Source organism: Rhineura floridana, chromosome 4, assembly GCF_030035675.1.
Source record: "Rhineura floridana isolate rRhiFlo1 chromosome 4, rRhiFlo1.hap2, whole genome shotgun sequence".
NCBI lineage: Eukaryota > Metazoa > Chordata > Lepidosauria > Squamata > Rhineuridae > Rhineura > Rhineura floridana.
Genome location: NC_084483.1, coordinates 78,188,234 through 78,214,331, shown reverse-complemented (window position 1 = coordinate 78,214,331; position 26,098 = coordinate 78,188,234). Strand labels below are relative to the sequence as shown.

The 26,098-nt window shown below is 42.6% G+C and overlaps 1 protein-coding gene across 1 annotated transcript in view; it reads left to right on the top strand.

Annotated features, from left to right (window-relative positions):
- The window catches only part of USP45 (ubiquitin specific peptidase 45), a 76,698-nt gene that overhangs the window by 9,518 nt on the left and 41,082 nt on the right, over positions 1 to 26,098 (top strand). The window contains 3 exon segments of the mRNA XM_061623420.1: positions 421 to 524; positions 3,197 to 3,297; positions 22,327 to 22,478. Coding sequence (XP_061479404.1) covers positions 421 to 524; positions 3,197 to 3,297; positions 22,327 to 22,478 — 357 coding nt within the window.

The window sequence follows — 26,098 nt, the reverse complement described above, 5'->3', positions numbered from 1 at the left end:
TGGTTTCCTCTCATCTTACAGTGAGGCTACAGCCTGTGCCATTGCAATGTAAAAACCTGGGGGAGGGGAGGCTGCTACATATACTATGGGAAGGTGTACAAGAGTCCTTTCATAGTCTGAATGGCCTGACTGTGATCTTGTTCCTTTGGTGTGGTTTTTTGTTCGTGTATGTGTGTTTATGAGAAAGCTCCACATACTGATATTTTGTTAGGGGTGTAGTCTGTGTGAGAGGGGTGGAGTCCATGTGAGCAGGATCTCCACATTCAGACGAGAAAAATATAAATTGACAATTGCTTGTTGAAGTCTCTTGAAGCACTTTTTTATGATAAAATTTTCCTTGGTCTTGTTTTGTGCTGATTTTACCAAAGAATGTGGTAACATTGATAACTACATTTTAACTTTTTTATTAATGAATCTTAGGGCTGCAGTCAAAATTCAGAAGGACAACATTCGCTAAAGCATTTCCAAACTGCACTGGCAGAACCTCATTGTATTGTAATCAACCTCAGCACATGGATTGTATGGTAAGTTTATTTGTCTGAGAGGGGAAGGTGTATGTATGTGAGTGAAGACATGTACTTATACATCTAGTACAAGGGTTCTGAAACTGGTCTGTGGACCCCCAATGGTCATGACAAATACTCATTAAATACTTATATTGAGTTTTAATTGTATTTTTATTGCTTCTTGTATTTCTTATATTGTATTTTATACAAGAAATTCTTATATAATTCTATGAAATGCAAATAATAATACAACAAAATTCAATATAAAAATAAAAAGAAGCAATACAAATTCAATTAAAAATGATACAGCATCTAGCATAGCACATTGCAGTTGCTACAACAGGCAGAAAAATCATTAAGTGGTCCTCCTAGACTATCAGCAATTTTCAAATGGTCTGTGGGGGAAAAGGTTTGGGAACCATGGATCTAGTAGTATACAGGTATGTATGAATGTAAGAACTTGTTCTTTGGTTTTACATGCTTCAATGCATGTTTAGCTATGGCAGATACAAGAAGTTTTTATTGGAGTTGTACTAACATCCTTAATGTACTCATTCAAAAAGAAAATATAAGCTGGTTGTATCGTGGAAGATAATTTATTTATTATGTATTTATTAAATTTACATCCCACCCTTCCTCCCAGAAGGAGCCCAGGGCAGCAAGAAGGTCAGACTAATAACTAGTTGGAATTTAAAATTTGTTAATGTGAACTCTAAAATGCAGCTTCCCCTCCATCCAAGAGTTATTTTTAATCCCTCTAATTTGTCATTTTAAAAAATAATATTTTTTTCTGCTCCTATGGATCAGCTGTTATGGTGCCAAACTTTTTTTGTTGCCCCCAGGACCTCCCCAAGTCACTCACCCATTTTTAATTTTTTTTTTTTTTACTGACCAGTCCTGCAGGCCCATTGTTGTGATTCTTGATGCCAAAAGGTTTTTGTGATCCCGAAGATCCTCAAGATGTGTGAGCGCTTTTTTAAATTAAAAATGGCTACACTCACTTCTACATTTGGGCCAAAGAGTCAGTGTGTCCCTTAGCCTAGAAAAGATTAGCCCAACAGTATTGCGTTGTCGTTAGAGGCTAATAGGATTGGCCATAGAAGTTTCAGTAGCTGCATGAGATTATTACTCCACATGTCATAGTTCTGTGATCTTACCCTCACCCCACCGTTAATGTCATCACCTGCTTCCTGCCAAGAGGCATCTATGTTATGCAGGCCACTTGTGTAATTATGGTTGTAGTGTTGGAAATGGAGAAGTTCCCTGCACCCATACATGGTTTCTTGTGAATTAGTCAGATTCATAGGAGCAATGTGATCTGCACTGTTCTTATTTAAGAGAGGCTTCTTTACTTTCCCGGCATAGATCAGTTCTCCTGCAAAGGTTGCACTGCACTAATGCAGCTTCAGCCAACCCATTTGACTTATTGGGGGGGGGCAGGGGTGTTTTAACCAGAGCCAAAGTGGTGTAGTACTTAGAGTGTCGAATTAAGACCTGGGAGACTAGGGTTTGAATCCCCACTCAGCCATGAAGCTCAACTGCTGACCTTGGGCCAGTCACTGCCTTCAAGTGCAACGTACCTCTTGGTGGTGTTGTGGGGATTAAATGAGAAAGAGGAGAACTGTATACATCACCTTGAGCTCCTTGGGATATAAATGCAATAAAATAAATTAAAAATAAATAAATAAATAATATTTTCAGCCTTTGCCTTTTCTCTTTGACTACAATCATTCCACCTCAGCTGTTGTCAGTTTTGATAATAGCTTCACAGGGTGATTTAGTGTGGACAAATTATAATGGGGGGAAATGGTTAAAAAAAACCCTGCAGTGCTGTGGGCCCCAATAGAAATTGACCCTCCTTATGTTGCTTTTAATCAAAGACAAAGACATCTGCAGATCTGATCACAGATCTCTTGTGTAAGCTACAAATCTACTCTGAGATGCCCTTTGTAAAATATGACACTAATTTTGAAACATAATATGGGCAGTACATCTAAGATTACATTAGTGTAAGAAAAGTGATTTAAATACCTTTTTTAGTTTTATATGGCAAAATAGGAACTGAGATATTTGTATTTTCTATATTTTGGTTCAAAGTTCCATTGTATGTCAGAACCCATAAAACAGTGATGGCTAAACATTTTTGGCCTTAGGGTTAAGATTCATCCTTGGCCATCCCTCTACAGGCTGCAAGCCACCTGTGGCCACCCACATTCTTGAATGGAATACATATAGCACACCCCCCCTCAGCAAATCACCTGAGGTTATCACTCCTCCTTTGCTTGCTGCCCTGAGCTCCAAGTGGGAGGAAGGGCGGGATATAAATCAAATAAATAAATTAAATAAATTAAATGATTAAACTTGTGATTGGGGAGAGGACATTTGTATCTTTGTCTAGACACTGGGCTCTGCCCAGTGATTGTGTCTAATTTGTTTTGGGTTTTTTCTTTTTGCTGCCACCACCAAAATCAGTAGGGGCTTTGTAGGGGTTTGGGGACTAAAATTTGCTTGGTTCAAGCCCACAAACCAATTTAAGTGTTTAAAGCAGTTGCAACATGCAATCTGTGTAACAGCAGCACCTGTGCAATCTCCTGAAATAAGGAATCACTGTATTTTTGGACAGTATACAATAAGAATTCACTCTTTGTCTTGAGATTAGTACTTAAAGCATTTTAAAACTTTTATTTTAGGTGTTATAAATGTAATGAAGAGCTGTCAACACACTGCAACAAGAAGGTTTTGGCACAGATAGTTGATTTCCTCCAAAGACATGTTACTAGAAATGAATCAAGTAAGCTTATGTCAAGAAATGTTACATGGGGCTGAAGTTGGTATCATGCCTCTGTTTATCTCGTGAGAATTAAACATGAGACTCGGGGACCCAGCAGGACCTTTAAGAGTCCCCAGTGTTGCCCATATTGCAAAATGCTCCAAACAAATGACTGAAGAGTCTTTAGGGCTTAATAAACAATGCACTTAGTAGGGAACGGAGGTTGACTCATTAACAACTGGCTACAGAGCTCCTCACTAGTTAACTTGTAAAAAAGATGTATAAGACCTTGCATTTCATCATCTGGCCAGAAAACCCTGACCTCTAGTTGTGTTGCTGTTGTTGTTGATAACCACGTTTATTACCTGCCCTTCACTCAGAGATCCCAGGGCAGGTAAAATCACAAAATAGGTGTTGAGGTTTGAGAGGCTACTCTGCAATGAAGGAAATTGACTTTATCAATACAGAAGTGTGTGTGTGTGTGCATCTATGTGTGTATGTATGTATTATCATAGTCATGCTATAAAGGTTTAAGAACTGAACTAGCCAAAGCTTTCGTTTTTGGCCCTCCAGGCCATTTGAATTTGACATCTGTGTCCTGTTTTTAAGCTGGGTTCAAGGGCAGAAAATGAGAGTTAGGGACAGTACACTCCCTAAGCCTTCCCTAAAAAATTTACCACCAGAATTCTTAGGGGTGACCAAGATGTTTCATCCTAGCTGAAAAGACTACTAATAGGTAAGAATATTCGACTTAGACTCTTACCTGTTTACAGAAGCCTTACAGTATATTTTAAGTACATTTACCAAGAAGAGGTAAGTGGGCATAGGGTGTGCATAAGTAAGTTATATGCATAAGTACCTTACTATAACTTTTAACCAAAAAAAGCATGCTGGTTTTGTTTTTTGGGGGGGGATATTGCATATTGCAACTTAGAAAAGGTATTTCTTCCTCTGTATGACCAAATAAATAATTGTGTTTTTGTGAGATGATACCTGTTGTCAACAAGTTTTTGGAAATAGTTGTATTGAAAATATTTGACATTTAAAACAAAACAGGTTGGTGGTTGATTGGGGATACTTTTTTGGACTATCAAAACATTTCTGATTTATAGATATAACTGATTAATCAGCTAAACACTGCAGCTCTTAACTCTGGGCCCATAAAAGTAACATTTTTTGAACTTAGAAGAAAAATGCAGTCTTTGCTATACCAAAGATATTGGTACTTTTTATAAACAAATATTAAAGTTTTGCTTTATAATAGTGTGTATGTTAGCTGAAAAATGAGTTTCCCACTTTCATCACCTTGTTACATGGAAGTCTTTCTAAAATACTATGTACCCAAAAAGAATATGGAAACTTGAGCATGGCATTTTTGTCCAATATTAGTTTAATCATTAATTCGTTTGAAGAGAAGGCAGATATATTTGGGGGTGGGGGATAGTCAAGAGCACAGCTTTCCTAATGAATACATTTTGAGGCAACATGCTGGATATTGGAATGAATGTAAAAGACTGGCATGGCAGCAGGATCCCTGCTATTTCACTTAGATTAAACTTCAGCTGCAAAAATGTGCAAATTGCATTACTTCTACAGGACTGACCTAGGGAATTACAGTAAGTGATTAAGATGAACCTAAGTGTGGGTTTCCCAAAGGAATACTTGCAGCTGTGTGGATTTCAAATATGATCTTGTGGTTTACCATGTCCACAGCAATGTGTTGTTTTGTCTCTTTGCTCTCTTCTCCCATCCCCCCTCTTTTAAAAGGAATCTATTTGGTTAAGAGGCCATGTTTGGCACAACATGGAATAATAAAGAAAAGGCTATGTAAGGAATAACCACCCAGCAGAAACTAGTTCTGTTAGAAAAGGTTAGCAGGCGATTATGTTGCATTTGCCAGTAAAGCAGGTGCATTATTGTCATGATGGCAAACTTGTGAGTTTAAGATGAACCCAGTGCACATGTAGTACACAGGAACCATGCTGAGCTTCTGCAGTTTGTCTGTCTTTTCTTGGAAGGAAGGGCTGGCTTGTTTACTAATATATTGAATAGTTCTGTAATTGGTTGTTATATTTTTATTGTTTTTATATAAACCACTTAAAAGTTTTTATTAAGTGGTATAACATTTTTATAAATAACATTTTTTGCAAACTGTATAGTTAAGCTTTGTAGGATTATTTTACCTCTATCTTTGTATTCAGATTTATATAAGCTCTTGAACTTTTTTTTGACAGTTATATCCCAGCTGAAGTAGATTATGCTAATTAATCTGGCTGACTACTTTTTTTTGTAGTTCAGTGTTCAAAGAAACATGGTATATCTAACTATTTGTTACTTTAGCCTTTGTGGTAAGAAGCAGAAGGAGGAGGTTAACAGAAAATGAACATAAATCACTCCAGGGAGAGTTCTCAAGCTGGTATAATATCTGAACTGGCTCTTAATTAAATTGATGGGCAATACATACATTTTTTTCCTTAAGTGATCCAGAAACATATGACTGTTCTAAAAATCTCTTTTGAGACTGGGCCTGATTATATTCAACAAAATCAGAACACAATATTGGTTAAAACAATAATATTATTGATGATGCTATGCACTCTGGAGGCTCCGTTTTATTTTATTTTTTATTGAGGATGTGATTTAAGCCTTTTGAAATGGAAATGGACTGCCTTCAAGTCAATTCCGACTTATGGCGACCCTATGAATAGGGTTTTCATGGTAAGCGGTATTCAGAAGGGGTTTTCCATTGCCTTCCCCTGAGGCTGAGGCAGTAAATCCAATAAAAACAAATAAAAAAAAAAGGATTGTTAGACATTGCAAGCAATCCCACGGTGGGGTACACTAAAACAATTTTAAAAAAACAATAACCCCAATCAACAGAAATACCATTTACATTTCCTTATATTTGCTTATAATATAAAACGAGCAGATGAAAATCAATAAAAAGCAGTCAATTCAAAGATACTGTACTATGGCTGTGAACACACTAGTTGCCTACAGCAAAGTGTTTCCATTGGCCACACCCGGAGGAAGAATGCATTGATCCGCCAATCACTTGCAAAATCTCTTTGAAGCAAATTAAAAAAAAAAAGCACTCAAGCTGATCTCACCAGGTTTCACAATAAAAAAGAGTGGCTTTTGACTAGCATTGTGTGCTCCCGTTTTCAGAAAAGAGAGGCAGAGATGCACTGGAGCCAGCAGAACTGTGCGAACGTTTCTACCCTAAATCTCAAAAACCTGGTCTAAGCACTGATACCCTGCAAATGTGTTTTTACCTCAAAAGGTGATAGTGTCAGCTCTATCTCAGAGGTGAGAGCATTCTACAAACAGTATAGCACTGCAGAGAAGATCTCTCCTGTGTTGCTGCATAATAGATATTGCTTGGTGATGGGGCAACAGGAAGGTCCTCTTCTGATTATCTTAACCCATGGGCAGGTTGATGAAGAGAGAAACACTTCAAGTGTATAGGTCTGTAATTGACCAACCCAGTTATTGGCTTGAAATATGCATAAAATGTGCTGAAATCACTTACATTTGCTTATAATGGCTTAGTTTATAGCTTAGTACTGCATAAGTGGCATAGAGGGAAAATGTTCTCTTTTGAAAATGGGCTTTGCCCTCCCTTCTGAACAAAGTAGTATGTTGCATGCGAATGTTGATGTACATACAGTATAAGATAAGGACGTCTGGGCAGACAGCCAATGTAGTCTGGCAAATGCCAACATAAAGTAAGAGGAAGGTCTTTATCGACACTAGTCATATTTGCCGTCTCTAGGAGAAGCCATAGAGAGGCAGCTAGTGCTGCTTCTAGCAAGCAGCATAACTGATAATGGGCCATGGGAACATGCCTCCTCTTTGATAAGAAAGCGTATAAAAGGCCAGGTTTTATAGCATTCATTGAGAGTGTAGTTTCATGTTGGAGCTCAAAATCGCCATCTTAGGTCTCAAAAACTGCTCTTAAATACACTTTCCCTCTTACAAATCAACATGAAAAAGAAGGGGTCTGGGTGTGAGGTGATCTCATGTTTGTGTATTTCTTGCTGACAGTCAGAAAAACTAGTTCTGCTTTCTAATGTTGCCTTTGAACAATGAGATTGTTCTGCTGGGCATTAGGGTAATTTCCAAAACATGAAATAATGTTTAATTCAGGATCTTCACTTTCCTCCAGAAGTGCCAAAAGATGGCCCTTGCTTCTTGTCCTCATTTCACAGTACTTAGGAAGACACAAGAAGTCAGAAAACAGGGGATATGGGGTGGGAAATGTAGTACTCCAAGGTCTTGCCACCCTTTCGACTCCAAAAGAACCAAAGTGGAGTTTAGCCTGAGTGCTAGTAACACCTTTGTCGTCTGCCTGCACTGGATGACTGCTGTTGATAATCTATGAGTTTAGGTGAACTAACGTTCAACATACAAGGACTCTGTAGATATGGAGGAAGAGAGAAAGCAAGAACCCTTGACCTTGTGCCTTCACTGGCAAGGGGGCTGGCCTTGCCGGTATCAGGTCCTAAGTTGTATACCTATTATTGCTAGCACCTTGAATTTGATCCGATAGCATATTGGCAACCAGTGCAGCTCTTTCAGGATTGGTTTTACATGCTAATATCTCCAAATACCAGGTGCCTGGACAAATAAATTATCTTTTCCATCATGCCCTGTTTCTGAACTTGCCAGAGTTGGAAATAGAATCCTGGACAAAATTGATTTTTTTATGTTATGCGAATGTGATGAGCTGTGGGTGATAACATTAGGTTGAATCCAGATTTAGTCGTACTCTAAAAAAAATCAGTGGGAGTTTGTATACTCTATTTTAAGCTAGTCAGAGAGCTTTTCACTATAGTGGAGTAACAAATTTCACAACAAAAGAAAAAAGACTGGAGATTGTTCTGTCATATTTTTTGAGGTCCAGCCTACAGAACACGGGGTTGAATTATGTCATGACTAACTCCCATTGATTTTTTTTAGAGTACGACTGGTAGTGCTGGTAGTGGTATCTGCATTCTGATGGAGCTTGTGCATGTTTCATGGATTTGAGCAATGCCCATTTTTTCTGTAAGAGCCCTATAAGTAAATGGCAGTTCTAATTCTTTGATGTAGTGGTATTACAGAAGTGAATGGAAAATTTGGCATGCAAGATGACTTATCAGCCGTTTAAGAATAGAATATTCACTTGATTCTCTTTTAAATTTGCAACTTTTCCACAATATTTAAAATGCTAGTTCAGTTTTTCTTAATTTTCTGAAATGGATCAGCTGTATGTTTATAATACAGCATTGTGTGAATTTGCTAAAAGGAAAGAAAGCTCTTAACCTTGCTTTTTTATCATGTAGGCCTGCAGCTGAAGTACTGAGGAATATTCAATAGAGAAGCATTGACCTTGAAACATATTCCCTGGTCTCCCATTTTATTTTATTTTATTTTATTTACTTAAAAGGAGAAGATGAAAACAAAACAAAATACTCCTAGATGGAAAAAAAAACAGTGAACATTTGTTTTCTTCTTCCAGTTAAATTTCTGTTTCAGGAAAAATACAGGAAACATGTATACAAGAAACACAGCTTAGAAACATGTTTAAAGCGAATTGATGCAGAGGTCCCTTCAGTCTTGCATGTCTGTGAAGTGAACATAGATTGTTATGGCAGATCACTGTTCATCAGGCAAGTAGAAGAATGAGACATGAGAAATTTAAATAAAGGATGTAATCCTATGCAAGCTTTCTTGGGACTGGGTACATCCCATAGAACTCAGTGGGACATTCTGCAAAGTAAGCTGCCTCCACTCAACTTTCCCCAGTTTCCCCACAGTCCCCTACCTCACTTCCCAAGCCTTTCCTGAGGGTTCATTAAGGGTTACGTCAGGGTCTGCAGTGGGGAGGAGAGGATGGGCAACTCTCTATACATGTGGATCTTTGTATGAATGTAGATATGTGTTGATATAAACCAATGTGAACTTTAAATGGATAATATAAAATGAGTGAAGGAAGAGAATACTTTGGTCAGAAGGTTGGCCCAATCAGCTTTTAAGAATTCACCAGAGGTCAAATTACTAATGAACACGTAAATAGTCTATTAAAAGCAAAACTTTTTATGTGAAGAACACAATATGTAGATCTCATTTCTTAGCCTGTTGAACTAACAATCTGATCTTACTCGTGTTTACTCCAAAGTCAGTCGCACTGAACTCAGTGGGGTTTATTTCTAAGTAAGTATGCATAAGATTATAGTTTTAATGAGCTAATCTCCACACACTTCAATTTAAATGATAGTGGAATCCTCTGCATGTTTACTCTGAAGTAAGTTGCACTGTATTCAGTGAGACCTTATTCCAGAAAAGTATGTTTAGGATTGCAGCCTGGGTTATGGATTGGAGTTTAAGAAGTGGCAATGCATGGTTTCGTTAATTTTCCATCTATTGATAACTGCTAAGCTGATGTGTTATTCAGATGTATAATTATGGCTTCTTGCATTTTATAATTATATGAGCATTCATATGAAAACCTTTGTTACTTCCTGTTCATTGTTGTTCTTCTGTGGTGGGCTTTGTTTTATTCCCCCTCATGAATGATTCACATTTGAGATTCAGTAAACAGAACCTTGCTACTTGTGTGAAGCTGTCATTTAACCATGAAATGAAGTGCTTTTATTGAGTTTGTCCTGTAGATATGGTCCACTGTGGCAGTGCTGTCCATATTTGGTGGCTGTGCAAGGAGAGCCAGGTGGTGCTGCAAAGCATAGCACAGTGAAGCGTGGACAGATCTAGGCTTGACATTTGTCATCCTGCACTGCTGAAGGGGAGAGAAAAATCTGCCTTTCCATATGCTTCTGATCTAATTTTTGCCTGCAGTTTTGTCCAGATGGCCTTGTGAGCATTGTTTACCTTAAGATGTCCCAGATGTTGTTGAATGCCGATGGATAAATTAACAACTGTGGTAGTCCAATATGCAAATTATGGACATAATTTTGCTTTTTTAAAAATAAAGAGTAACAAATATACACATTTATTTTTTAGTGAAAATGCCCTCTACTTTAATTCACTTTTAAAAGAAAAGAGCCAGTAGAAGGCGGTGAATAGATGATGGATTTAGACAGACACAGCCATGGTTCAAGTCTCTGCTTAACCATAATGCTCAGTGAGTTTATCTTTCAGCTTAATGTTATCCCACAGAGTTGTGGGGAGGATAAAATGAAAAGAGGGGTGGGGACCCAAGTCATGTGTGCCGCACTGAGCTCTCATTTAGGCAAGATACAACGAAAGTACCTTTCTCCGTTCCTTAACGTTCTGGGTATTGTCCAAGGCAGTATACCACTGGAGATTTTGTAGACTTCCATTCTGAATAAGGGTTTTTTTTTATGGGCATGCCATTTGGAGAACGCATACCTTGGGCTTCTGATCTTGCTATTTATTGAATTCTTCTCTGCTGGAAAGAAAACATAGGGTGCAGTTCATTAGGCACACACTGCTGCTGTTTCAACTTCATTTCAAAGAAGCTGCTTTCAGCTCCCTTGTGAACCCTCTTGAAAATAATGGTAATGCAGCAGCAGTACATTGTATACTTTATTGTTAGAGATGCTTCATGTGGTGAATGTTATTTCTCTTAGAATAGCATTGGTGAATCTCCAGCCCACAGACCAAATTTGGCCCAGTGGAAGTCCCAATTTTTAGCGCCATTTTCTCGAAAGCACAATCACCTGTTCCACACCTGATGTCATATGTGATGTCAGATGTTGGATTGGCTGCACAAACAAATTTCCTGCACAAAGCAGCTAGGAAAAAGCACATACTGTTCATGTTGTTCCATCCAGAGCTGAAACTACGAGGCTGAGATGCGGGTGCAATTAAATCTCGTTTTATTAAAGTAATGGATACATCAAAGGCATTGCGCTTCATAGAAAAACCTGCACTAACTCACTAAAATCCCTAACTACACTCTAGACATGCTCTGCGGCGTATGAAGGAAGTTGACTCAGCAGCTCCCCACTGTGAGCGGCAAGCTTAAGTAGGGAACATTTTTGATCGTTCACAAGTCCTGTCTCTGCCCTGTCCGTTTCTCGCGGCGGTGGGAGTGAGATGACGGAGGGCGTGTCTCTAATGGCTCATCGGAAGACACCTGCTCCTGAGTAACGGATTCGAGGTCAGGGGGCTGCATCACGCTGGTGGCATCCTGGGAACTGCTTGGTAAGGGAGGAGTTGGCACTATTGCTGGAGCTTCCCCCAACAGGTCCTCGGCAGCAACTGGGGGTGGCGCGCTCTCCTCCTCGGAGATGGCGCCATCCGTGGGAACTGGCTGGAATTCAGGCTCGCTTCCCTCCCCAAGGTCTTGCTCAGACTCAACAACTCCCAAGTCGTCTGTGTCTCCTGGCAGCGGAGGCGCCTGAAACTCAACCCTCCCCTCTTCCTGTCCCTTCTGAGAGTGCTAAGGCTCAACACATGTATGAAGTGCAGCATAAGTGTATTGCCACAAGCATATGGATTGTGCAGTTGATATACAGAGAGAGAGAGGGAGAGAGAGAGGGAGGGGGAGAGAGAGAGCTCAATATGTGAAAAACATGATAGATGATGCAGATCCTGAATCTCCTGGCGTGTCTTGTTAGTTTTTCACTGGTTCACAGTAGTGGACTTGGATATGTTCTTTATGAACTGCATCATGAGTATTAGGGAGTGTCTAAATGTGTCAGAAATGAAATTGCATCTTTTATAAACCCAGGCATAATTTCAAAAAATGTGTCTTGACTGGAATTCAGGCAAATTATGTGAGGCATGTTACGTCAGCTATAATAGGTATATTTAATCATATTTTATTTCTTTCAGTATTTAATTATAGCTCCCCCCCCCTCCAATCACCTTCCCATTTTTCAACAGAGTATGTAAGTATCTAAGGATAATGCATACAGGAAGTTTTTGGTATGAGAGTTCTGTTAATGTAAATAGGTCTGTTTACTTATTTCTCAAGAACACTTAATGAATCTTCAGTAGGTAACTCATTAGGACAAATATATGAATTCGTATGTCAAAATGTAGATTGCAGCACTGCAGCTCTTGGCATCCATTAAGTCCAGAATTTGTTCACATTGACATGCATTGTTAATCAATGCTGGAAATGCTGCGGATGTCAGTAAAGTTCATATTTAGTACAGTAGCCATGACAATATGAAAGTTGCTAGTAGAAATCTAGGCTAAATAGTGTATCTCAAGTCTTCTCATTGCTTCTAGATTACAAGTTAGTGGCTGTCTAACTTCACTGTCCTGTATCTATTTAAGCATTAAGACAAATAGGAAAATACAAGGACACTGTATTGGTAGTACATTATATTACATTATGTTACGGTTTGTTTACTTATATTGGATTGTTAAGGTTTAAGGCAAATTTTATCTTGCACCTGATTAACAAGTCCACTGCAAATGTCAAACTAGATGGAGTAGGCAGAGAAGTATAAATATGTAATAAGGGAAAATATGATACCCATCCACTTGCCGAAGATATATTACAAACTAATTCGAGCTCTTGATCAGCAGAATGCTAAGGCTGCAATCCTATACATACTTACTTGAAAGAAAGTCAAATTGAACTTAATAGGACTGACTTTTGAGCAGACATGAATAGGTTTGTGCAGCATGATTCCCACTTCTATCACCACTGGAATATTATTTTTATAAATCTAGAACCTGGGATATACTCCGCAATTCACAAGTTCCATAAAAGGCCTTCAGGACTTAGGTCATGACTAACTTGGCCCATTAATAACTAACTGCGTTTAACTGTGTGAATCCATCCCAGAATATTCAGGATTATTTCAGAAAGTAATGCTCTTCCCTGAACTCTGCATTCATTTCATACAGATGACAAAATGGTTCACATATTTAAAGGGGTCAAAAATTAAGGTTATACTTGACAGTGGTTTCAGTATATTCTAGTCCTTCCAATTTGCATGATGGAAAACTGACACGTAAAAAATAGTCCTGTTCTCTCCCCCCCCCCCCGTGGTGATAACTTACCTGAAGTTGAGAGCATCTTGCTAGATAATAAGTTTTTCTGCCTGGTAATAGAACAGTGTGTAGTCTTCTTTTTGCCTTTGGATCAGTGGCTAGATAATATAATAATATAATATATTTTATTTCTGTGTCGCCTATCTGTCCGAGTTAACGGACACTCTAGGTGACATACAAACAATATAAAAACACAATATACATATCAAAACAGCAATCAGAACAAACTAAAACCAACCTTCAGTTTAACATCATAAAACTAATCCACCCCAATCCCATAGGCCTGCCTGAATAGCCAGGTCTTTAAGGCTCGGCGCAACCCCATCAGGGAGGGGACATGCCGAAGGTCAAAAGGAAGGGAATTCCAGAGGGTGGGGGCCACAATCGAGAATGCCCTCTCTCTGGTCCGCACCAGCCTAGCTATTTTAACCGGTGGGACCGAGAGAAGGTCTTGTGAGGCAGATCTTGTCAGGCGGCATACTTGGTGATTCTGGAGGCGCTCCTTCAGATAAACTGGGCTGAAACCGTATAGGGTTTTAAAGGTCAACACCAACACCTTGAATTGGGCCCGGTATACAACCAGTAGCCAGTGAAGATCTATTAACACTGGAGTGATATGATCATGGCGACGGCTATGCTTAATCAAGCGTGCTGCCGCATTCTGTACCAGCTGTAACTTCCGCACCGTTTTCAAGGGTAACCCCACGTAGAGTGCATTACAGTAGTCTAAGTGAGAGGAGACCAGGGCATGTATCACGCGAGGGAGTAGATGAACAGGAAGGTAGAGTCGCAGTCTCTGTATCAGATGTAATTGATACCAAGCTGCCCGGCTCACTGCCAAAATCTGAGCCTCCAAGGACAGTTGGGAGTCAAGAATGACCCCGAGGCTGCGAACTTGGTCTTTCAGGGGTAATCTCACCCCATTCAGCATCAGATCTATAATTCCCAACCTTCCTTTATCTCCCACGAGTAACACCTCGGTCTTGTCGGGGTTTAGTTTCAGCCTATTTTGTATAGGAGGAATGCCATCATGCTGGATTATAGCTCGTCCTATCGTCCGAAGGCAAGAATGTTTCTGAAGTCAAGACCAGGGCGTCAGGCCCCTCCCACTCTCCAGTTCATTCTTGCCTTCGTCCGTGCAAGATCTATAGCTAGATAAGTCTTTCGTTTCGTGTGATAGAGGGTGGAGTTTTGTGTGTGTTTGCCATCTCGTTCCTTCCCTCTGTCCTGTCCTTATCACTGTTTGTGTGTCAATTTCCTTGTTAATTTCTCCTCCTTGCTGGGTGTGTGTGTTTTATCCCCAGCAACAGAGACCGCGGCTGCGGTCTCTCGCCTCAGCGGCGGATGCGGCTTGGCCAGGAGCTGCGGCTGCAGCCTCCGACCCCCCTTTTTTCTCTACCAATCCTCCCTTTGTGCCCCGACAATTGGGAGCCTGCGGTTGCGGCTCCTTTCGTCTTTGATTTTCTCCAGCCCTTTTTTGCCGTTTTTTCCCTTTGTGTCCTGACGATCGGGAGCCTGCAGCTGCGGCTCCCTTCGTCTTTGTTTTTTACGGGCGGCGCTTTAGTTCCCCGTCTGGAGCCTGTGTCTGCGGCTCTTTGCCTTCCCCTTTTGGTGGCTCCTCTTGCTTGGGCTGCCTTGCTCCTCGTCCGCGGCGCTTTGTTTCTGTCCTAGACAGCCCTCTCAGCCCGCGGTTGCGCTTTGCCTGTTGGTCGATTTTTTTCGGTTACGGGAGTTCACAGGCTGTACTGCCTCCTTTACGGAGTTTTTTCTAGCATTTTTCCACCAGCCGCGATTACGTTGTTCAGTCCTGCGGCCGTATTCTACCGTGGCGGCTCTCTCTATTTTTACACTTAAAATTTCAGACGCCATTCTTTTCTGCCCGCCATTGCTCACAGTTGTTGCTAGGCAAAATAAACGTCATACTTGTTTGATTTTCTCGCTTTTTCTACGGGCGCCATTTTAATGGCCGTTTCTTCCCGTCCTCTCTGAGAGCCCATTAGCATTGCAAAAGAGAGGGGTTTTTCTCTCTCACGGGCTGGGATTAGCAGGATCCAGTTTTTTGTCAAGCTCCCTGTGTGTAATCAGCTCCCTGTGTATGTGCTGCAGATAGGAAGTACTTCACTAACCCAATCTCTGCGACTGACCCTGGCAACTATTGAGTTACTGCGCTTATCTGCGCCAGTATAAAGACTCTTTTTGCTGCAACGCTGCTGATACTTCACTGACTGTACACCAGGTCAACTGATAGTGTGTCAGACTGTTGACTCCATACAAAGCTATTTGGCTATATATCCTCCAAAGCTTTTGATACTGTGCAATCCTGTGCAATATTACCTTTTACGCCAAGTGTACATTCTGCCCCATCGTGACAGTGTACCTACCATCAGCCAGTGCATTCTGCCCCAGTCGTGTGCCGTGTACTGCGCCTGTTCTAAGACTGTTCATAGTGTACATTCTGCCCTATCGTGGTAGTGTACTTTGCCATCTGCCAGTACATTCTGCCCCAGTCGTGTGCCGTGTACAGCTACCCTTAATATCTGTAAGGTTGATACTATACCAGGCTGTTTGATCTGTACATTCTGCCCCATCCATGGCCGTGTACCAAGGCTGTTGATATTATGCAAAGCTGTTTGAACTGTACATTCTGCCCCATCCGTGGCCATGTACCAAGGCTGTTGATACTATACCAGGCTGTTTGAACTGTACATTCTGCCCCATCCGTGGCCGTGTACCAAGGCTGTTGATAATATACAAAGCCATTTGAACTGTACATTCTGCCCCATCCGTGGCCGTGTACCAGGCTGTTGATACTATATAAAGCTGTTTGAACTGTACGTTCTGCCCCACCCATGGCCGTGTACCAAGGCTATTGATACCACGCAAAGCTGTTTGAACTGTACATTCTGCCCCTTCTGTGGCCATGTACCAGAGCTGTTGATACTGTGCAAAGCTGTGCAAATATTACATTCTGCTCCATACCGTACCACACCTGCGGATACTGTGCCAAGATATCTGGACGTGCATTCTGGTCGTGTACTAAGACTGTTCATAGTGTACATTCTGCCCCATCGTGGCAGTGTACTTAGCCATCAGCCAGTGCATTCTGCCCCAGTCGTGTGCCGTGTACTGAGCCTGTTTGGGTCTGTACATTCTGCCCCATCGTGGCAGTGTACTGATACCCATAGAAAATATAAGATGGCGGAACAGTGCATTCTGCCCCATCGTGGCAGTGTACTGCTACCCTTAATATATATATGATGGCAGAACAGCCAGAGACAACCCAGGCAACCATGCTGAAACAACAGCCAGAGACAAACCAGACGACCAAGCCTAAACCACCTAAGGCGGTCAAACATAAGCATGCTAAAGCGGTTGCCAAAACTAAACATCTTTCCAGCCACAGCACAACCAAGCAGCCTCGCTATGTCTCTGTTCCAGTTCCAGAGGGGTCAACCCGTGCACAGCTAACTACCCTCTTTCATTCTCCTGCCGCTTCCTTTGATGAGGAGGACTTTCCGGGTTTTCCTGAACAGCCAACAGTCACCCAACCCGGGGCTTACTCTTCTTCACTACCTGTAGGGCCGTCCGCACTTCCGCCTGTCCAAGAGCAACTGTCTACATCTCCGGGACTGCAGCTGTCCCATGAGTTCATTTCACACCTTCTAGGGCATGCTATCGTTTCTCGCTCAGAGACAGTCTCCATCACAAGTTCCCGCTATCCCTCAACACAGTGGGGACCAATTTGTACACAGTGAGACGAATCCTTCATGTTCTCCAAATTCATTTGACATTGCCAGGGGCAGGTTTGTTGATGACGTCTCTTGTGCGGAGGAGTCCGCATTTGCGCTGCAAGACGAAGGAGACAACTGGAGTGACCATTTGGAACATGAGCAGGATACATCCTATCGCCTCTTTGATGCCTCAGATTACCAACCTCTTGCGCGCAGAGTGCTGAACACCCTCTGCCTTTGATCCACTCCAACTGCAGCTGCCATTCCCACTTTAAAGGGGTCCAGGGTCTTGAAATCCACTCCAGCAGAAAACTACATTCCCGTGCCAGATCCCATCGCTAAACTGGCCAAGGACGAATGGTCTCACCCTCTACAAGCACGCCGATTTAATAACATTGCGGACAGACTTTATCCTTTGGCCCCGGACTTTACTACCAAACGGGCCGTCCCTGGCATAGACGAGCCAATTTCCAGCTTAGTTTCCAGATCCCTCTTGCCAAGGGAAGGAGAATCTCATTTAAAGGATGCCACTGAGCGGAGACTGGACTTTGCCTTACGCAAGACTCATAGGCCACCGCCTTTCCTATACGTGCATCTACATCAGCCTCTATTTTCGCCAGGGCAGCGATGATGTGGTTGGATGACCTCATCGAGGATCCCAATCCAGATCCTGTTTTTCTGTGCAGATCGCTTATAAAATTGTGCAAAACAGCTGCTTTCGTGGCCGACACCACCTTGGACGCGAATCAGCTAGGAGAACGCGCCATGGCGGCTCAAGTTGTTGCCCGATGGACCCCCTGGCTTCGTCACTGGCACGCTGACTCTACCGCCAGAATTAAACTATCACGGGCACCTTATGCCGGGTCATTACTTTTCGGCGAGGAGGCACTAAAGGCAGTGCTTGTTGACCCTAAGGACACTCGAAAGCCTGTCTTGGCCACCGTCAGAAACATCGAGCGCAGACCTTTTAGACGTTTCGCTTCGTACCGCACGTCTCAGCCCCTTCGAGGAACGCGGCCCAGGGGACGAGACCGCGAGTTCCCAACATATGATTTCTGCTCCTCCAGAGGAGGCTGGAATAGACATTTCCAGGGTAGAGGCCCACGGTTGGCTAGTTAACTTCGACAAAAGCCATCTCAAACCAACCCAACGTCTACAGCATCTAGGTGCAATGTTGGACACCCTGCAAGCGACTGTGCTCCTGTCACCAGATCGCATAATGGCTATCACAGACATCACAAGATCTCTGTTGCACAAAACTTCAGACGTCATACTTCTCGCCAGGGCTCTCGGAATGTTGGTGTCCACCATCCATATTGTGCCATGCTCTCGAGCTCATACTCGCCAGCTACAGTGGGCCTTACTACCGTTCCAACACGGCGTTGCCAGCTCAAATCATCGAGCAATCCCCTTGACTCCCACATGGTGCTTGTCATTCCGCTGGTGGACAAGGGTACAACATCTCACCCAGGGCACTCCATTCAGAGAACCCCACAGGACTGTCATTACCACAGATGCCAGTCTCCTTGGCTGGGGAGCCCACTGCAACTCCCAGTTAGTTCAGGGAGTTTGAAACACAGCAGAGCAAACTCGAAGCATCAATTGGCTGGAACTAAAGGCTTTCCACTTAGCTGTACTTCATTTTCAGTCTCTCTTCCACTTGGACCATGTCCTCATTCGGACAACACGTGTACCAAATCTCATTTAAACAGACAGGGAGGCACCAGGTCCAGGCCTCTACAGAACCTAGCTTCCCTCATATTTGACTGGGCAGAACAACATCTGCAATCCCTCAAAGCAGAACATCTCAGAGGAATTTCGAATGTCACAGCAGATTGGCTCAGCAGACAACAAGTCTTGCCGGGAGAATGGAAACTTCATCCGACTGTGTTCCATCTTCTCCAGCGTCGATTCGGCCCCTTCTCAGTCGACATGTTTGCTTCCAGTCGCAATTGCCAGCTACCCAGGTACTTCGCTCGATACCTGGACATGACAGCGGAAGCGGTGGATGCTCTGTCACTACCGTGGCCGGAGGGACTATTATACGCCTTCCCTCCAATACCACTATTAGCCAAAACCTTGCGGAAGGCACGTCATGAGAAGGCGCAGCTGGTTCTGTTTGCACCATTTTGGCTCCGTCGATCGTGGTTCTCGGATCTCCTTGCACTGTCGGTGACGGATCCCTGGCCACTTCCAGTCAGGCCAGATCTCTTATCACAAGGTCCAGTATGACATCAGGACCCCAAGTGGCTCAACCTAACAGCGTGGCATTTGAACGGGGACATTTGAGATCGGCTGGCCTGTCAGACGCTGTTATTGACATTATTTTGGCCTCAAGAAGACCATCCACCACTCGTATATACCAACATACCTGGGTAACGTTCTCCAGGTGGTGTCAGTCCCAACACATCGATCCTTCCAAGGCTAAAGTACAACAAGTGCTGCAATATCTTCATAGGGGCCTCATGCTGGGACTTAGACCCAACACATTGCGTCGACATGCAATCTGTCGTCCATTCTTTCAGTATCTTCCACTGATGCCCCTATTGCCTCACATCCGTTTATCAAACGCTTCCTTAGAGGCACTGCTCTACGCTCGCCGGCTGTGGCTCACCGTTTTCCATCATGGAGTTTGTCAAAGGTTCTGCAGGCCTTACTACATCCTCCGTTTGAGCCAATCAGGACTGTGCCTTTATGTCTGTTGTCTTTCAAGGTCCTGTTCCTGATTGCAATTACATCGGCGAGAAGAGTCTCAAAACTGGGCGCATTGTCTTCTGCTCGCCACTTCTGTGTCTTTCACAAGGATTCTGTTGTGCTGAAAACTGATCCTTCCTTCCGTCCCAAGGTCAATTCAGTTTTCCACTGCAACCAGGACATTGTTCTACCTTCATTTTGTCCGAATCCTACTCATTCTCTCAAGAAGGCTTGGCATTCGTTGGATGTTCGGAGGGTTCTCAAGACCTACCTCTCCAGGACCCAGGATATACGACAGACCGAGTCTTTGTTTGTATCCTTTAATCCACGTTCTATGGGGCAAAAAGTTGCTAATTCTACCTTATCCCGTTGGTTGAGAGCATGTATTACCTTAGCTTATGAGTCCCTTAAGCTTCCTGTTCTACCTAGTATAACAGCTCATTCCACTAGATCAGAAGCCACTTCGGCTGCTTTTGCTACTAACGCTCCTGTTGCCGATATTTGTAGAGCTGCTGTTTGGTCTACTCCACACTCGTTCATAAGGCATTATAAAATAGATCGTTATGCCTCTGCCGATGCCTCATTTGGCAGACGAGTTTTGCAACAGGTTCTTAATGACGATTAGTATGTGGGTGGTCCCTCCCTGTTATGGGCTGCTTTGGTACATCCAGCATGATGGCATTCCTCCTATGGAAAATGGACCATTGGTCTCACCTGAAGGGTGATTTTCATAGGAGGAATCCCATCATGACCCTCCCAGTTGGAAGATAACTACATAATTTTTGGGATGGTTTATATATTTCAATTTCGTCATTATATTATATTATATTACATTTTAATTTTCTAGTGAAGTCAAGACTTCTATTACTGTTCTCGCTAGGTTAGAGTCAGATATTATGAGTGTTACTATTATGTTATGTTCTTGCTGGTTGGCCTGTTGGCCTTTTTTCCTGCATGTTTAGATGTATCTCTTTTGACTCGCTGCGAATGAACTGGAGAGTGGGAGGGGCCTGACGCCCTGGTCTTGACTTCAGAAACATTCTTGCCTTCGGACGATAGGACGAGCTATAATCCAGCATGATGGGATTCCTCCTATGAAAATCACCCTTCAGGTGAGACCAATCGTCCATTCTCACCCATCCATTCACTTACGGACTCCAGGCACTTGGACATGGTATTCACAGCCAACTCTGGTGAGGACTTAAATGAGAGGTAGAGCTGAGTGTCATCCGCATATTGGTGACACTGCAGCCCAAAACTCCTGATGATGGCCCCCAGCGGTTTCACATAGATGTTGAATAGCATGGGGGAGAGGATAGAACCCTGTGGCACTCCACAATTGAGAGGCCAAGGGCCTGAAACCTCATCCCCCAATGCCACCCGTTGGTGCCTATCTGAGAGATAGGAACGGAACCACCGTAAAACAGTGCCCCCCCATTCCTAATCCCTCTAGGTGATTTAAAAGGATACCGTGGTCGATGGTATCGAAAGCCGCTGAGAGATCCAGGAGGACGAGGAAGGTAATCTGCTCTTTATAGTTCTTTGGGCCACAACTGCCACCTGCCATACACATCTTGAAAGCTGAAGCTGTGTCCACAGTGCATGATATTGTGTACTTGAGAAGAATGTTAAATACCACAAGAGCCAGAAATTGGTGCATATATGTGCCTTTAGATTTTCAGTATAAGATCTGCCAACATCTAGATATATTATAACCCTCATAGGAGAGAGAACTTAAATGTGTGGCTGATGTGAGGTAAAGACTCAGAGCCACTCCACACATATTATTGCTGCCGGGGGATGAACAAAGAATAACAGCAAAATTACATCAATGACTAAAGCAACTGCAAAAGTAAAATAATCATAATGTAACAGGCAATACAAACACAAATCACAAAGCACTCAGGTCCTGCTTGCGGGCTTCCCCCAAGCACCTGGTTGGCCACTCTGAGAACAGGATGCTGGACTAGATGGGCCACTGGCCTGATCCTGCAGGCTCTTCTTATGTTCTTAAATCTACTGCTACTCAGGGCAACATTATCATGTGAAACTGAAAAGGACTGGGTAAACAGAAATGTCTTTAACTAATGTCTCATTCCTAGCAGTGAATGAGACAGACACAACTCCAGGGAGAGATTGTTCCATAACTGAGGCCCTACCACAAGAAGTCTATTCTGTGTGTCCACTCATTATGAATCCTAGTGGGGAGCATGAGAAAGGCCCCTTCCACCATTTTAAGGATTGAGTTGCCTAGTATTGGAGGAGGTGCTCAAACTTCTTCTTTGAATCCTGGCCATACTTTTCACATAAGATAGGGGTTGAACACTGTGTATGCCCCATCACATGTGATGAATAGAGTGTTTGTATTCTCAACATAGGAAGGTTTGCTAGTCAGAATCTTATTGTCCTGTCATATTGGCTATACACAAACTCATAAAAGAGCATGTCCACAGACCTTAAGGAACTTGGTGTCATTCTAACTAGGTTTTCTTGATTATCTGTAGATAGTTTTCATTGTTTTGCCTTTTATACTGAGTTCATAAGCATACAGTGACCTTTTATCCTTTCTTTTACTTACTCTGGGAGGAAGGGCAGAATATAAATTAAATAAATAAATAGTTGATACCTTTTTTTGTCATTAAAGGTCCATCATCAAAAATTTTATGGCTACATGAAGAAAACAATGAAGCAAGTGATATATTAAAGGGGAAAGGCATTGGCTTCAGTTGGGCATCAGTTCCAGTTAAAGGCATTAATAACTTAGGGAACATATGCTTCTTTAATGCTGTTATGCAGGTAAGGATTAAGATGTATTTCCCTGCCCTGATATATAACTATGGCAAAACAAAGATTTAAGGCTGCGGGTTGCACTCATTCCTTTATCAGGTTCAAAAACAAGTGAATAACAATTTGGTAGGACTAGGTATAGTTTCTTCCTGGTTAACCTTCCATCCTGTTTTCTGAGATTTCACCCAATGGTGGGCTACATTTTCAAGCATTTTTTGCTAATTAACAGTATGTCAAGATATTTATTCTCTGTTGCACAAGAACTCTTTGAAGACTGAGTCAGCAGTTGCTTCAAAGTATTTTTTATGAGAAAGTAATTTCACCTGAAACAGGTGAAGCACCCTTGTGTGTTAATGGGTATTACAGGCTGGGTGCCGTACAGCAGTCCTCAAGTTATCATTGGATATCTGTAAAATGGGGGTGGCTAATTTGTGGCTCTTTAGATGTTATTAGACTCCCAGTTCCCATCTGACCCAGCCAGCATGGGCAGTGGTTAGGGATAACTGGAGTTTTACTCTAGCAACCTCTGGAGGTTGCTTTTGGGTTATCATACAGTTTGTAAATGAATACAAATGAGTGGCTTTGGAATGATTACTTGTGATACTTGTTACATGTTGACTTGTCTTATTTTTCTGTTAGAATGTGTTTGCTTTTATTGGGCAACTAGGGGCTCAGCCCGTGCTCGTGTTGCTTGCCAACCCCAACCCCTCACCAATCCCTATATCCTTAGATCTTGCCATGCATCCCTCCCCCCATGAGCTCATTAAACCATGATGGGTGGGGAACCTTTTTTGCATTTTGACAAATTTGTAGGGCAGTACAATATCTCAGAGAGGAGGTCAGGTCTCCTGCTCCCCTGGTGCATTCACAATAGCTGCCCAATTTCCCTGCTTTTTAAACTTTGATAGAAATATCTGTGGGCTGTAGGTACATTCTTAACCCGCAAGGGTTTTTTTTGCCTATTAGTGAATTTCTCTGCTTTTTAACCCGGGAGGTAAGAAATGGGATCCTGTGCAAGTTTGCTGAGAATAGATTGATCATTTGCATGCTTATTGAGTTCAGTGGGATATACTCCCCTGCAATCATGCTTAGGGTAGGTGAAACTGACCACAGGGGATGGGGAGGGGAGGAGGAGGAGGGAGCAGAGGAAGAGCAGAGGGGAGGAGGGGGATGGGAGCAGTAAGGAGGGGGAGGAGAGAAGGACAGTCTTGATCATTTGCATGTTTATTGAGTTCAGTGGGATTTACTCCCATGCAATCATGGTTAGGATAGGTAAAACTGACCAGGGGGCAGGTAGGTTTTTTGCCCATTAGTGAATTGAATTGCATTTGCCATTTCGCTGTCCATTCACCCAGTTAGGAGAAATCCTTTTGGAGCTCCTTGCAATACCTTTTTGTTTTAACCACCAATTTGGTATAATTAGCAAGCTTGGCTTCCTCACTGCTCAACTCCAGATCATTTATGAACAAGTTTAAAAGCACAGGTCCCAATACAGATCATCCAGTGTCTACATTCCTTCACTGGGAGAATTGCCCATTTATTCCTCCTCTCTGCTTCCTATTTCTAAACTAATGATCTCTAAGAGAGCCTCTCCTCTTATTCCAGGACTGCTAAGCTTACTCAGGAGTCTTCAGTAAGGTACTTTGTAGAAAGCTTTTTGAAAGTCCAAGTACACTGTCTCAGCCAGATCACCTGTATCTTTGAGAGTGTCAGCAAGAACATAGAATTCCGATAGGCTGGTGAGACAAGACTTACCCTTGCGGAAGGCACATTGGTTCTGCTTCAGCAAGACTTGTTCTTTTATATGCTTGCTTTTTTTATCTTTAACAATACTTGCTATCAGTTTTCTGGTACAGATGTTAAGGTACTTGGTCTCCAGGTATGTATATTTGTATTGTCCAACAAAGTGCTGCACAATAACTTGTCTGGCAGCAACCAGAAGCAAAGTGATCAGTTTTTTATGTAGACAATCCTTTTGGTTTCCATGGAATCTAAATTAGATTACTGCAATGCACTCTACGTGGGGCTGCCTTTGAAGACGGTGCGGAAACTGCAGCTTGTGCAAAATGCAGCAGCCAGATTGGTAACAGGGACCAGACGGTCCAAACATATAAAACTGACGCTGTTAGTGAGTGCCTTCTCTGCCCAGATGGTGGATGTTCACCCTGTTCTGGATGGGGTTACACTCCCCTTCAAAGAACAGGTTCGTAGCTTGGGAGTTCTTTTCCACCCTTCCCTGTCTCTTGAGGCTCAGGTAGCCTCAGTGGCACGGAATGCTTTCTACCATCTCTGATTGGTAGCCCAGCTACGTCCCTATCTGGACAGTGACGACCTCGCCTCAGTCGTTCATGCTCTGGTAACTTCTAGATTGGACTACTGCAATGCGCTCTACGTTGGGCTGCCCTTGAAGATAGTTCGGAAACTACAGTTAGTCCAGAATGCAGCGGCCAGATTGTTGACGCGGACCAGAAGGTCCGCTCATATAACACCTGTTTTGGCCCGTCTGCACTGGCTTCCTGTTTGTTTCCGGGCTAAATTCAAAGTGCTGGTTTTGACCTATAAAGCCTTACATGGCATGGGACCGCAATACCTGGTGGAGCGCCTCTCCCAATATGAAACTACCCGTACACTGCGCTCAGCATCTAAGGCCCTCCTCCGAGTACCATCCCATCAAGAAGCTCGGAGGATGGTGACTAGAAATAGGGCCTTTTCAGTTGTGGCTCCCGAACTGTGGAATGGTTTGCCTGATGAGGTGCGCCTGGCGCCGACGCTGCTATCTTTTCGGTGCCAGGTGAAAACCTTTTTATACTCCCAGGCATTTTAAAGTGTATTTTTACAGTATTTTATTACTATGTTGTATTCTGGATGTTGTTTGGTTCTCGTATTGTTTGTGTGTTTTTGGTTTTTTGAGTTATTATATTTATTGTATTTATATATTGTGCCTGCTTTTACCTTTTATGTACACCGCCCAGAGAGCCTTCGGGCTTAGGGCGGTATATAAATAAAATAAAATAAATAAATAAATAAATAAATCCTGTGGGCCAACTTTAACAGGTGGGTGGGGCAATCCCATTGTCACTCACATGAAATAATGGTAATGTCACATGATTGACACCTGTCAAAGTTGGCTCCCAGTGTGGAGCAAAGAAGATTCTCCACCGCTGGTCTAATGAGTTAGTGTGTGGGTTTTAGATCTGGCTAAGCCTCCCCCTGGCTTTCCCCCCTTCCCTCTTAGAGCTGGCTAAGGACCCCCGCTGCTCTTTAGACAGGTCTTTCAGAAATGTTCCTCCACTGCTTGCCTGAACTGCTCCCTGCTGCCCCCTCCATCCTCCACTGCTGCAATATAATTTGCAATGCCACCTGTCTCTTGGGCTGCAAACTGCAATGTGACATATTCAGGGCTTACATTTTTATTTATAGATATATATACATAGAGTTGTGAATGATAAAAGAAAATAAATATGTGCAATGTACATCACATACAAATGGATGGTACAGTAGAGGTCAGTGTTAACATTCAATCCCCTTTTTACTATTTAAAAGTGAAACAAGAACTATCACTCTTTGAAACTTCCATGCTAGACTCCTTACTGTTGCCAAGGTATTACAGGGCTTTGTAAGTTCTGCAG